The sequence below is a fragment of the Nelusetta ayraudi genome, unplaced genomic scaffold, assembly GCF_046127955.1.
Source record: "Nelusetta ayraudi isolate G7.1 ecotype Tasmania unplaced genomic scaffold, CSIRO-AGI_Nayr_v1 ptg000135l, whole genome shotgun sequence".
In the NCBI taxonomy this organism is placed as follows: domain Eukaryota; kingdom Metazoa; phylum Chordata; class Actinopteri; order Tetraodontiformes; family Monacanthidae; genus Nelusetta; species Nelusetta ayraudi.
In genome coordinates this window covers 14,647,259-14,660,406 of record NW_027466185.1, presented here as the reverse complement: position 1 = coordinate 14,660,406, position 13,148 = coordinate 14,647,259, and the positions used below count along the sequence as shown (strand labels likewise).

Genomic DNA, 13,148 nt, shown 5'->3' with positions numbered 1-13,148 from the left:
GAACTGAACTACACTGAACTGAAATAAACTGAACTAAACTAAACTGAACTAAACTGAACTGAACTAAACTGAACTGAACTAAACTAAACTAAACTAAACTAAACTGAACTAAACTAAACTGAACTGAAATAAACTGAACTGAAATAAACTGAACTGAACTAAACTAAACTGAACTGAACTACACTGAACTGAAATAAACTAAACTAAACTAAACTAAACTGAACTGAACTAAACTAAACTGAACTGAACTACACTGAACTGAACTAAACTGAACTGAAATAAACTGAACTGAACTACACTGAACTGAAATAAACTGAACTGAAATAAACTGAACTGAACTACACTGAACTGAAATAAACTAAACTAAACTAAACTAAACTGAACTGAACTGAACTAAACTGAACTGAACTACACTGAACTGAACTAAACTGAACTGAAATAAACTGAACTGAAATAAACTGAACTGAACTACACTGAACTGAAATAAACTAAACTAAACTAAACTAAACTGAACTAAACTAAACTGAACTGAAATAAACTGAACTGAACTACACTGAACTGAAATAAACTAAACTAAACTAAACTGAACTGAACTGAACTAAACTAAACTAAACTAAACTGAACTGAACTAAACTGAACTGAACTACACTGAACTGAAATAAACTAAACTAAACTAAACTGAACTGAACTGAACTAAACTAAACTAAACTAAACTAAACTGAACTGAACTGAACTAAACTGAACTGAACTACACTGAACTGAAATAAACTAAACTGAACTGAACTGAACTGAACTGAACTGAACTGAACTGAACTAAACTAAACTAAACTAAACTGAACTGAACTACACTGAACTGAACTAAACTGAACTAAACTAAACTAAACTAAACTAAACTAAACTAAACTGAACTGAACTGAACTGAACTACACTGAACTGAACTAAACTGAACTACACAAGTGACAAATTAAGCTTTGATTTTCCTCCCTGATGTCCCAGATCACCGCAGGAATGCTGAGCAGCTCTGGGAAGATGGTCGTGACGGTCATGTGTTTGGACTTCAAAGATGATGACACACACACACACACACACACACACACACACACACACACACACACACACACACACACACACACACACACACACACACACACCAAAAATATCAGAAATTTAAAAGGTCACAGTAAAATTTGGTTTGAGCAGTCGGATGACGGGGCAGAGATACTCTCTCCTTCCCCGCTTCAGATGTTGAGTTGGCGTTCCTGTAACCAGCTCACTGACTCTCGGGCATCCGACTGCCGCGGTGGCGGGCGATGGATGAGGGCGAGAGACGGCCGGGAAGATGAAAGAAAATACGAGCGGCGGAGGAGGAGGAGGAGGATTGAGTCGGTACGATGGAGATGGATGACAGATAGGACAATGAGGAGAGGCTTTACGGAGGAGGCTGGTAATCCCAAAAAAAAAAGAAAAGAAAAAAGATAAAGATGAAGGGGAGAAGGAGGAGGGAGGAGGTGCCTCACCCGTCTTGCGGCACAACCTTCCCCACTACACCACCTCCAAGGACACCGTGTCATCTGTTAACTGCACTCTTTCCTCCCTGACGGCTTATCTGCACCAAAGTAGTGTCCAAAAAAATAGAAAGAAAAAAGATATTTATTGCCGCCCCGTCTGCCTTATCAGCTAAACAAACTCCTGGAGGAAGGGAAGGAAGTACCAGCCGCCTGCCTCCACCCGCCGACCCTCAGGACTTGTCGTCCACCGCCGCCGTTAGGCTGAGCTGAGCCCAGCTTTTATCATCCAAAGAGCAAAACATCAAAAAATACTACTTCCCCCCCGTCCTGATGTACACATAAAGCAGAGTGGAGTTCAAACCAGCTAAAAATATGAATTGAGTTTTAAAAATGTCAAAAGTACAATGAGATTTTCTCTCAAATTGTGAAAAGTCCTACATTGTTTGTATTCACACCACCTAAATGAATCAAAATCCATTTATTTTGAACTGTCTCCCTCCCCAAAAAACAGGACTTGAGCAACCTCAACACAACTGAAGCTTTGGGGGATCCGACACTTGATTCACTTAATGAGGCCAGTTTAGGCCCTGATGGCCATCAGTTGACTTTAATTACAGGCCTGTTATAGAGAGAGAGAGGCTGAGGGTTAGCTCACTGGTCTGTGAACCATCTGGTGTCAGGTGGGATTAGCCCATCATCAGGAATAGATTGTTTAATGGAGTCGAGTTTTACGTTTGGATGACACGAATGAATTGTGCCAGGGATGAAACGCTGCATGGTGAAAATTCTGTCTCGAGTGATAAATATTAGCTTGGCATTATAAAACCTAATCGACTGCAGATTAAACAAACAATAATAATAATAAAATAATAGAAATGCTCCATATTAATAATACGACTAAATTTGTTTCTACCTAGCAACAGTGCGGCAGCCTCACGGCCGTCAGCGGCTGAAACCACAGCTGCTTGAATTTGCTGCGAAACAAAAGTGCAGAAATACAGCGAACGCGACGGCGGATCGGCGTCGCTTCTCCAGCTCTGCGGACCCGATGGCGACTAAACGGGGGGAAAAAAGGGCGCTACTGGGGGGTAAAGTGTTGTTCCTCCGTGCGTGTGTGCATGCGGGTGGGCCGACAGCTGGGAGTCTGCAGGGCGGCGGCACTAATTCTTAATTGACACCTGTCAGCGGCGCCGCAGCTGCGGCCGACTGAAGGCTGGGCCCAGTTCTGCTCATCTGTCACTTTCAATATAGCGCCGCTGCTCTCCGCCTCTGTTGTCTTCCACCCCCCAACACCTCCACCCTCCTCACCCACCCGGCACCGCCTCTTTAACCAGCCAGATGTTCCGGGTCTGTTAACCGAAGCGACGGGAGCGAGTCGGAGCTGAAGGGAGCGCAGCTCTGAACAGGAGGACGACAACTGAGAGAGAGAGAGAGGTTCGTTATGCCGCATAAACTCACTTTAGCAATTTGTGCCTTTATACTGTTGGAACGGAAAGGCAACCCTTTGTGATGTCACAGAGGGAAGTGACACCAACGCTCCCAGGTTGCTGCCTCCACTCTGCCTTTGTTTTGGACCCCTTTCAAACATCCCACAAGGTTAGCAGGAGGCTGTAAACAGAGGGCTAATCATGCTCTGTTTCTTGCAAGGTTCTGGCATCGTTCGCTGTGTGAGGCTGCGCTGTTGGGAGTCTAAGAATGAAAAAAAAAAAAAAAAAAAATTCTAAATGTAACATGCAGATTTAAAATGAATGCAAAAACGTGTAGTTTTTTTTTTTTTTTTTTGCAACTGGCCGCAAACAGAGGGCTAAATAGTGTATTTTCTACTGAGGTTTTAGGGTCTCTGCAGTATGAAAGAGGTTTAGGGCCACAAGAGTTTTAAGACAAAATTTTCTGAACAAAGTCGACATAAAAGAAAATCTCGAAATTTCTTTATCTTCTTTATCACTTTAATCTGAAAATTTCAACTTCTCGAATTGGAAACTTGAACATTTAAAAAATATATATTTTTCTCTTCTTCCGTACTGCAGTCTGTTTGACTGTAGTCTGAGAATAAAAAAAAAATGAACAACTGAATAAAGTAAGTAGGAGCAATGTTGTTCTTTCACCAGTTTACAGGCTTTGCTGCTCAAAGACTTTCACTTTCATCTTATTGCACGATCACGTCCACCTCAGCAGAGGGAAACGTTAAAGGCTGAAGAGAAGCAGCAACATGGGAAAAAGAGCAGTGGGACGGAGCGGACTCGACCCTCTCTGGACCTCTGGACGCAGCGATGTGACGGAGAACCAGAGAGACTCCACGCCAACACAACGTGAGACGACAAAGACAGAGGAAACGCACAAAGGTGAGAGAGAGCGAGTGAGACTGTAGGCGCTGCAGACGAGAGCTCCAGGAGTGCACGCTGACCTCGCAGTGCAACTCGGACCTCCCGTCTCCAGGCCTTTAAATCATCTCCTTTTTTCTCTTCTTCTCTCCTTTGTTTTTTTTAAACAACACCCATTTCTCCACGCGGTCCCTCTCGCTCTCCGTCTCCCTCGTCTCCTCCCTCTCTTTGTCCCGCTCTGAGTTATGCCACAAACGGTCGCTCGGCCTGCGTGTAAATAAAGCAGCTGGCCCACTTTACTGTCTGATCACCTCCATGGCAACCGAGTCCCAAACAAGTGACGACGGCGATGCTTTGATACTTATCGGGTCCGGCGGCGGGCAACGCTTGTCGGAAATTGTTCCCGCTTTGGAATTATGAGTCAGAAAAAAGAGTTTTCTTTCTTCAATTTTTCCCAGACTCAACCGTCCCATACGGTCCCTGCTGATCCCTGCTGCTAAACTGGGCTGCAGGTTAAAGCTCAACACGTTGATTTGAACTTTATTTACAACTATTAGTGGCAGAATCTCATGCAGCAACCTTCCTAATGTCCCGTCGGTTGCCCCCCCGCTCCCGGCACCTCCTGCTGCCCCCCTCCTTCACCCTACTCTTGCCCTGGACCAATAGGAGTGAGTATCCGCTGTGGCAATCAGTGGCCACATCCTCAAGGACAATCACGCAGGCCATCTTGTCCACGCCGCCGCCGCCTCCGCCATTCCTGTTTCATTATTTCTCGTCGCCGCCGCAACATTGTGGCTTTTTGTTTTCGCAGCCGCCCTGGACCCGAGCCAAGACGTGTCCGTCCCCGGAGAAGCCAGACAATAATTCAGAAAAAACTGCTTGGATGCTCGCTGCGAGCTTTCGCTCCGGCTGTGAAAACGACCTTGTTTTTCTTCCTCCCCCCCCCCTTTTTTTTTCTCATTGTGTCACCCCAGCCAGGTTTTCCTGCTTCCTCCACGTCGTCGCCCTCCACCCGCCCGCCCGCCCGGGCCCTGATTCCTGCGTGTTTCCGTTGCAGCCTCCTCCTCCACCTCCTGCTTTTCCTCCTCCTCCTCTTCTCCCCGAGAGCAGTCATCCATCTTCATTTGTCACTTAACCTCCGCCAAGACGAGGACGCCGAGCGAGCGCCACTATTAGACGCTGCGTCTTTGATTTCCTGCAGGCCCGACTGGCTGCAAGCACACATGCAAATGAAATGTGTACCTGTGTGTGTGTGTGTGTGTGTGTGTGTTTAGTAGAGTGTAGTATAGCATCCACTGACTCCTTCAGTCAATGTCACCTGTTAATGACACTTTACATACATACGCTGCCTTATCACAGTATTATGCGCACGTACGCACGCACGCACACACACCACACACACAAGGGAAGTACACACTCGTTGCTCAGCGATGCAGAGTGATGCACATGCACACATACACACACTTTTATGCTCAGTCCTCATCAAAAGCCTTTTTCCAACTTATTAAATAACTTTCCACAGACAGACAGACAGACAGACAGACAGACACACACGCACATGCACACACGCACGCACGCACGCACGCACGCACGCACGCACGCACGCACGCACGCACGCACGCCTCAAACGTCATTAAACACTTTATCAGCGGCGTCCCGATAACAACCATCCAACCAACCAACCAGCGGTGCTTCTCGCTCGGCGGCGTCAACATCCTGCTTGACAGCTGCCTGCAGCTGCAGCTCGGCGGTACAGAAAAAAACGCAAAAGCAGACAAGAGCAAATATCGCTTTGCACTGGCGCCGCAAAACAGCCCGGATGGAAAAAACCTTCTGAAAGTGTCTCATGATCGCAGCCGAAGCTGCAACGATCCTCCTGCTGCGTTTCGGAGCGACCAGGGGGCAGGTCTGTCCTCCCACTACAGCCAGCAGGGCCGCTTCACAGCAAGAAGGCTTCCATTCTGGGCCTGGGGCCTCTCTGTGTGGAGTTTGCGTGTTCTCCCTGTGTCTGCGTGGGTTCTCTCCGGGTTCTCCGGCTTCCTCCCACACTCCCAAAACAAGCATGTGAGGTCAGTTGGAAACTCTAAATTGTCCGTAGGTGTGCATGTGAGAGTGAATGGTTGTTTGTCTTCGTTTGTCTCTGCGATGAGCTGGCGACTTGTCCAGGGTGGCGCCATGCCTTCGCCCCAAGACAGCTGGGAGAGGCTCCAGCAGACCCCCGTGACCCTGGGCTCAGGAAGAAGTGAGTATTGAAAATGAATGGATAGACGGACAGCCAGCAGGTCGCAGCGGCGGCAGCGGCAGCGGCAGCGGCAGCAGCAGCAGCAGCAGCAGCAGCAGCAGCGGCGGAGGATTGCAGACTCGACACGTCGCTGAATTTGTTCGCAGTAATCGGCGCAGCCCTGTCAGCTGATCCGTCAGCTACCTGGATAATTAGGGAGCGCCGCTAACGACGGCGTCGAGGGGAGAGACGAGGAGCTCGACTTCTACCCGCCCCCCCCCTGAGCCCCTCACCCCCGTCCCCCTCCACCACCCGCCCACTTCTCAAGTCATAATTAAGAGACTCACTCTTTGCACGGCGACGGCGTCTCTGCACAGGAGCGGCGGTGAAGGGCGAGGTGTCAGCGGCGGCGGCGGCCGCTGCTTCCTGTTCAATCAGTGGACGCCTCGCTGCGCCCACCGCTGCCGCTTCAATACGGACGCGTTGCAGCAGCTCCTTTAATTAAACGCGGCCGGCCAAACAAACGCCGGGCAGATCATTAAAGAAAGAAAGAAAGAAAAAAAAAACGCGTCTCATTCGGTCGGTTGGATCATACACGCATAAATTAACAACACGTCCATGTGAGACCTGGACGCTGGGCTTTATGTTTACCGGGGCTGAACTTGCTTAATTAGCGGCAGTGGCAGCCAGACGCATGTTTCCACGCAGAGAGCAAACAAAAGGCAAACTGAACAATATCTGCCACCATAAAAGAAGGAACGCCACCATCACTCTTTCCTTCTTTCTCTCTCTCTCTCTCTCTCTCTTTCTTTCTCTCTTTCTTTCTCTCTCTCTTTCTTTCTCTCTCTCTCTTTCTTTCTTTCTCTCTCTCTCTTTCTCTCTCTCTCTTTTCCTTCTTCACCTGCGCTAATTCTCAGGACTCAGGATCAAGTGTTTGCAAACTTTAACGTCTTGACAGTGGAGGGAAAATCCAAAAAGCGCTTCATCACTATGAAGACATAATTCAGGCCCCTGCATGGCTCCGCCCACCCTGCACAGCTCCTCCTTCTCTTCATCCTTAAACTGTTTTGTTTTCCCCTCTTTTTCCAAAATAAGAAACAATGTTTTTCAGCGAGACATTTAAAGACGCGCTGACTAGATGTGGATATTCTTCTATACACATAAATATATAAAAACTCTGCAACGTTGCGCTGTAATCAAGACGGTTGATCGCCCGACAGATTCATGACTCGGTGCGAGGCGTGTTTGATTTAGAGACGCGGCGACTGCCGAGCTAAAAACGGCGAGAACAGAAGAGGCCGAGGGCGGAGTCACGGCTCCTTTGTTTGTGTCCTGCGACGCGGCCAAATGAACAGCAGCAGCAGCAGCAGCAGCAGCAGCAGCAGCAGCAACAGCAGCAACAGCAGCAGCAGCACCAGCAGCAGCAGCAGCAGCAGCAGCAGCAGCCGCCGCGTTTCCACGTCGTTTCCTTTCAGCGGCGACAAAAATAGGCGCTAATTACGAGTCTCCCTGGGCTGAAAGTCAACAGAGCGCTGGAGAAATTATTTGTCACTCAAGCGAGGCGTCAAGTAGGATTCCTTCTTTTTACGCAAAACTACGAACAAGCGACAACAGATGGTGCTTGAGGTCGTCCGGGGTCAGCGGCGACACCGTTTTCACCTGAAGTGACTAAAATGCAACATTGGCAGCAGGTTTGACTCCAGGCAGGAGAAGGAACCCGCACAGAGTCGGGAGGAAACAGTGCTCATGACGAGTGGAACAAGGCCACCAGTGACTCATCCACGACAAATGTAAACAGATCCTCTCTTCCCGCCTGCCGAACACATATTTTTCCTGTAATAATGACTCGATATTAGAGCGCCGTCCTGAGAGAGAGATAACCCTACACGGCTGTCCTTCAGCGAGGAGGAGGAGGAGGAGGAGGAGGAGGAGGAGGTGGAGGAGGAGGAAGAGGAGGTGGAGGAGGGGAGGGAGACAGAGAGAGAGAGAAAGAAAGGAAAAAAAAGCGAAAATGACAACAAATGACTGCAGCAGAAAAAGTCTCCGCAGCTCAAATTGCACTGCGCCGCTGAACTCGTCGGGCCAAAACTAACAGACGCGGTAATGAAGTTCCGAGTGAGAGAACACTGATGTATTGTCACTGGTCATAAAGTAGACGGGCTACAGCGGCGCTACAGGGTCTAAAATCATCAGTGTGACTGATGAAACAGAGCCCATTTTCAAACGCCATACAAAGAGCCATTGAAGCATCTCTCTCACACACACACACACACACACACACACACACACACACACACACACACACACACACACACACTACAGAGAGAGAGAGAGAGAGTGTGTGTGTGTGTGTGTGTGTGTGTGCTACCCCTCCACCCCCCCACCCTTGCAGTTGCAGCACAACTCCAAAGTGACAAATCAAGGCTGTGGAAACATCTCGTAACGCACCGTAAAAATAGCCTTCCGTTTATAGGTGTGTGCACCGTTTCGCAGAGGAAGCGGTCAAACACACGCACGCATACACAAACACACACACGCACGCACGCACGCACGCACGCTGGCGTCTGTGGAGGTGCTGAAGTTTGCAGCGCGGCCAGATGTCACGCTCTGGAAAAGCGGCGGCGGGACAAAAGGCTGCCAGGCGGCCGCCATTGACCGTCGGCGCCTGTGATGCATGCGTCCGTCACAAAAACAGACAATTAAATCAATATTGCAAAGCGGAGCTGAAACGGGGCCACTCGGCTGAGCGAGCACAGGAGGCTGCTGCGAGCGACACACTTTCTCTTTTTTGCTGGTTTTTTTCACCGCCCCACCTCCTTTTCTCCTCTTCTTTTTTTTTCGTCCGACTCCCGGCTGCGACATTAAAACCCGTCCTCCTCTTTTCTTTTCCTCTCTCTCTCTCTCTCTCTCTCTCTTTCTCTCTCCGCACGGCCCTTCAAACGCATTTCCGTCCGCCTGCCTGTCCGTCCATCCGTCACTAAAGCTTCACGTCAATTAGAAATTACAGCCCCACCGAGTTCAAAGTCTCTCTGTCACAACCTTGATTAAGTCTGCTTAACCTCACATTTCCACCGCCTGCTTAACATTCTGCAGCTGTTTTATTCGGCTTTGGTCATTACCGCACTGACTTCAAAGGGCCCTGTGCACCCCCCACGCCAACACACACACACACACAGGCAGGGAAATGCATGTCAATCACACACATCTCCCCAGGATGTCTCATGGATTTAGGGGAAAACACGCAATTCTCTCTTTTTTTTCCTGCCATCAAGTCGACTCTGTGGCAGTTGAAACTTCAGCACAAGTTTTTTTTTTCTTTTTTGCAACCACAGGATTATATCATCTTTTTTCCAAACAGGGTCATTTGCAAAGTTGAATTTAAATAATTGAATAGATAAAATCATGCCCATTATCAAAACAGACGCGGTAAAAAGGAATTGTCAGCGGTCGCTTCGCGTTAATAAACTCTGGAATGTCAACAATAACCATGCACGACACTATATTTGTGTTGCCACCGTGACTGCGTACACGTTGACTCTTTAATTAAAGTGAAGAGCGAAGGTTTGCAAACACTTGACTCCCTCCTCCGGTGAGGCGAACACAGAGGTCAGATTAGAGGAGTGAGGTCGCCCCTCTCCCAGTTCAGCACTCCTTTCTTGCCTGGAGTGTGTGTGTGTGGGGTGGGGTGGGGGTGTGGGGGGGGGGGGTCCTCTGTGATCTCCCCCCCCACCCTCTCTGTGAGGTATGAATCACCAACTATTGAAAACTTTCCCCCCAACAATTTGTCTCCCCCTTTCTTTCTGCTCCTCAGTGTTGAGGGTCAAAGTAAGAACAAAAACTCCAAAAGTTACCTACTCTCTCTCTCTCTCTCTCTCTCTCTCTCTCCGTATGTGTGTATGCATGCGTGTGTGTGTGTGTGTGTGTGTGTGTGTGTGTGTGTGTGTGTGTGTGTGTGTGTGAACGGTTTACTGATGTTTATCGGGAATGAATAGATCAAAGGCTGCTGCGTGACAGGCGATCAATCAAGCATCAAATCGAGGATGGCAATCCGCGCCGCGTCTCTCCCTTGTCTTCCGACTCTGGGCGCCATCAAACACTTTGTTTGGTTCTGTGCAGGCGAGATAAGATGAGCTGTTGCGCGGGCGCGCGTGCTTGCATGCACGGGACGCGAGAGTGCACGTTCTCCCTCAACAATGACGTTGTCACTCAGACAGAAGAAGAAGAAGAAGAAGAAGAAGAAGAAGAAGCAGAAGAAGAAGAAAATAGGGGGAAACTTGTTCCGATGATGATGATGACGCTGTGCGAGTGAGAGCTGTGCACGCGAGAGGCCTCGCGCACGCTCTCTTTAGAGTGCGCGCGTGACGGGAGTGAGTGTGTTTTGGTCAAGGAGGAGGCGGGGGTGGTGGAGCGGAGTGTGTGTGTGTGTGTGTGTGTGTGTGTGTGTGTGTGTGTGTGTGTCCAGCGGAAGGACCGGGGCTTACCTGCTGACCGCCGCGGCGCTTGCTGCTTCCTCCGCGGCATGCTGCCGCCGCTGCTGCTGCTGCTGCTTCCGCTGCTGCTGCTGCTGCTGCTACGAGAGTTTCCACGAGACTTTTCATGCAGAGATCAGAGCTGCGGACGACGAGTCTTGGCGGGTCGAAATGAAGCTTGTGTGTTTGGAAAAAATAAAAATAAAAACAAAAACAAAAAGCCTGCAGCAGCGTCTGGTGGTGGCGAGAGAAGAAGAAGAAGAAAAAGTGCAGATTCCTCGCAGGAGGAGGAGGAGGAAGAGGAGGAGGAGGAGGAGGAGGGAGTCCGGGGCTCTCGCCTCGTCGATGCAAAGTGCAGGAGGTGGATCTGATCACTAGATCGTTTCCCCCCCACCGTTAGAATCCCATGAAAACGACGAGACTGCTGCTGCTGCTCGCGTTAAAAAAACACGGGAAGCCGAGGCTCGTCCGTCGCTCAACTTGTGGTTCGGATCTCAGGAAGGAAGGAGTGAAGTCAGCGGGCGGCCGGACGAGGCTGTGCTGGCTCGGCTCGGCTGGGCTGAGGACGACCGGCGGAGCTGCTTCGCCGCCTTCCCATCAAGCAGCGGCTGCGGCTGCGGCTGCGACACTCACCGCGTTACTTCGGTGCCCCTGCGCGGAGGACGAGGAGCCGCTGGCCGTGTTGCATTCTGGGGATCCGAGCCGAGCTGCTCTGCGTCCCTCCGTCCGTCCAGGTGCTGCCGGCTACCAACCAGGAGGAGGGAGAGAAGGAAAAACCCAGAGCAGAGAGTGACACGTTAGCCGGACTGGGTGTGTGTCAATCAGGCGAGTGTGCTCGTGAGAGTGTGTGTGTGTGTGTGTGTGAGAGAGAGAGAGTGAGAAAGCCCGCGGCGATCCGCACAAACACACTCGTCAGTAAGAAAGAAAGAATCTCGTAGGGATGAAATTAAAAGAACAGCAATGATACTCACATCGCCCGGTTGTCAACGCAGCCACTTGACGGACTCCTGCCCAGCCGAAAAACAACGAAGAGAAAAAAAAATATTTACTGATTTATAATAGAACTCCTGACAAAACCACCAGCAGATTCCAGCGCCTCTTCTTGCTCCCTGTTGCTGTTGTTATTATTTATCTCTGGGTTGCGTCCCTCCGGAGATCCGCCGCGTGCAGCCAGACGGAGCGCACGCGTGGCTGTGATGCGCGCGAGAGACGGCTGCCACTGATCGACAGACAGACACGCGCATCCAGCTGCCTCCCCTTCTTTACTCCACCCCTTCACCAGCGTCACCCTGACACTCAAAGCCCACCTGTCAATCTGCGCCGCGCTAATTGTTCGCTCGCTAGGATCGTCTCCTCGCGTCACACACACACACACACACACACACACACACACACACACACACACACACACACACACACACACAGAAGCGCGAGGAGATGCGCGTTATGTGCGTGAATTAATGCACAGTCGATTTGGTAAAAAAAAAAAAAAAAAGAAGAAAAGAAAAAAAGACACTAGTGGGAGAAATGTTGCGTTTGGTCTTTTTAACTCTGTGGTATCTCTATAGCGCTGTTTTTTTTTTTTTTTTAATTATTATTGTGGAAAACATTTGTTCGCATCGTTTGGATTCGCAAACGTAAGCATGAAACAGACTGCAGTGCATCATGACCCGTGCGACACTTTTGCAACAATTTACGTCGAACTTGTGCAATACGAGCCCAACAGAGCAACACAACAAAAATGTGTATTATAAAAGCGAATAAAAGCAGAGCTTGGTGTCTTTGATAGGAAAATGCTTTTATCAGAGAAAAATCATAATTTTACATTGTTGAGTGTCCCGCCCCCCCCCTCCCACACACACACACACAGACAAACACACACATTCCAGACAAAACAAACAACACACACACACACACACACACACACACTAAAAGCACAACTTGAGTTTATATGTACGTGCCTATCGCCGTTAAAGTTTCTCTTTCTTCCTCTTCTTTTTGTGCCGACATGCGGATATGTGCGGTGACCTCTTTAGCGGCACAATACGGGGGGGGGGGAGGCTGCGGATCGATTCGTTCCACCTTTTTAGCAGCCTTGTGGTGAGAGGGGAGGGGCTCCCAGCCCACCAGAGGCTCCATTAATAGCCTAGCGCCGCGCTGGCCGCTATTATCCTGCCTTAAAGTGTTTATAAAAGGGCACGCAAGCGGGTTTAATGTTGCCTCCAAGCTGTAAACACGGCTGCGCCGCAGGAGGGGGTGAGGCGCAGGGGAGCTGATCGAGGGGGTGCGTTGTTGTAGCGCTCATGTGGAAAAACTCAACAAATAACAGAAACATCACCGGGACTTTTGCACAAGCAGGCGACCGAGACCGGATTAAGCAACTTTTCCGCAAAGCCTCCCGATTCCGGTGAGTGTCTCTCCACCGTCTTCCTTATTAGCGCACAGCGTGGTTAAAGCTCCACACTTTTTATTTGCGCCTTTTTTTTTTCTTTTCTTTTCTTTTTTTTAACGCATGCACGGCACGGCGTACCGTGTCTCGCCTCTTCCTCTTCCGGCTAGTTCGGTCCGGCGGGGTCGCCCGCTATGTAGAGGACGGACCGGCAAGTACCGCCCCAACATCTGTCCATCC

General features: G+C 49.6%; 1 protein-coding gene across 3 annotated transcripts in view; it reads right to left on the bottom strand.

The window, feature by feature from the left end:
• Nucleotides 1-11,872, bottom strand: part of LOC142877056 (teashirt homolog 1-like) — a 30,493-nt gene extending 18,621 nt beyond the window's left edge. Inside the window, exons 1-2 of one of the 3 annotated variants that reach the window (XM_076011398.1) lie at nt 11,491-11,872; nt 10,532-11,263 (exon numbers count right to left, since the gene is read on the bottom strand). In XM_076011398.1, the coding sequence (XP_075867513.1) occupies nt 10,532-10,571 (40 nt within the window). In that variant the 5' untranslated portion in view covers nt 10,572-11,263; nt 11,491-11,872. Of the gene's footprint in view, nt 1-10,531; nt 11,453-11,490 lie in introns of those variants that run through there. The other 2 variants (XM_076011400.1, XM_076011399.1) reach the window with 2 other exon arrangements.
• Nucleotides 11,873-13,148: the final 1,276 nt, after the last annotated feature.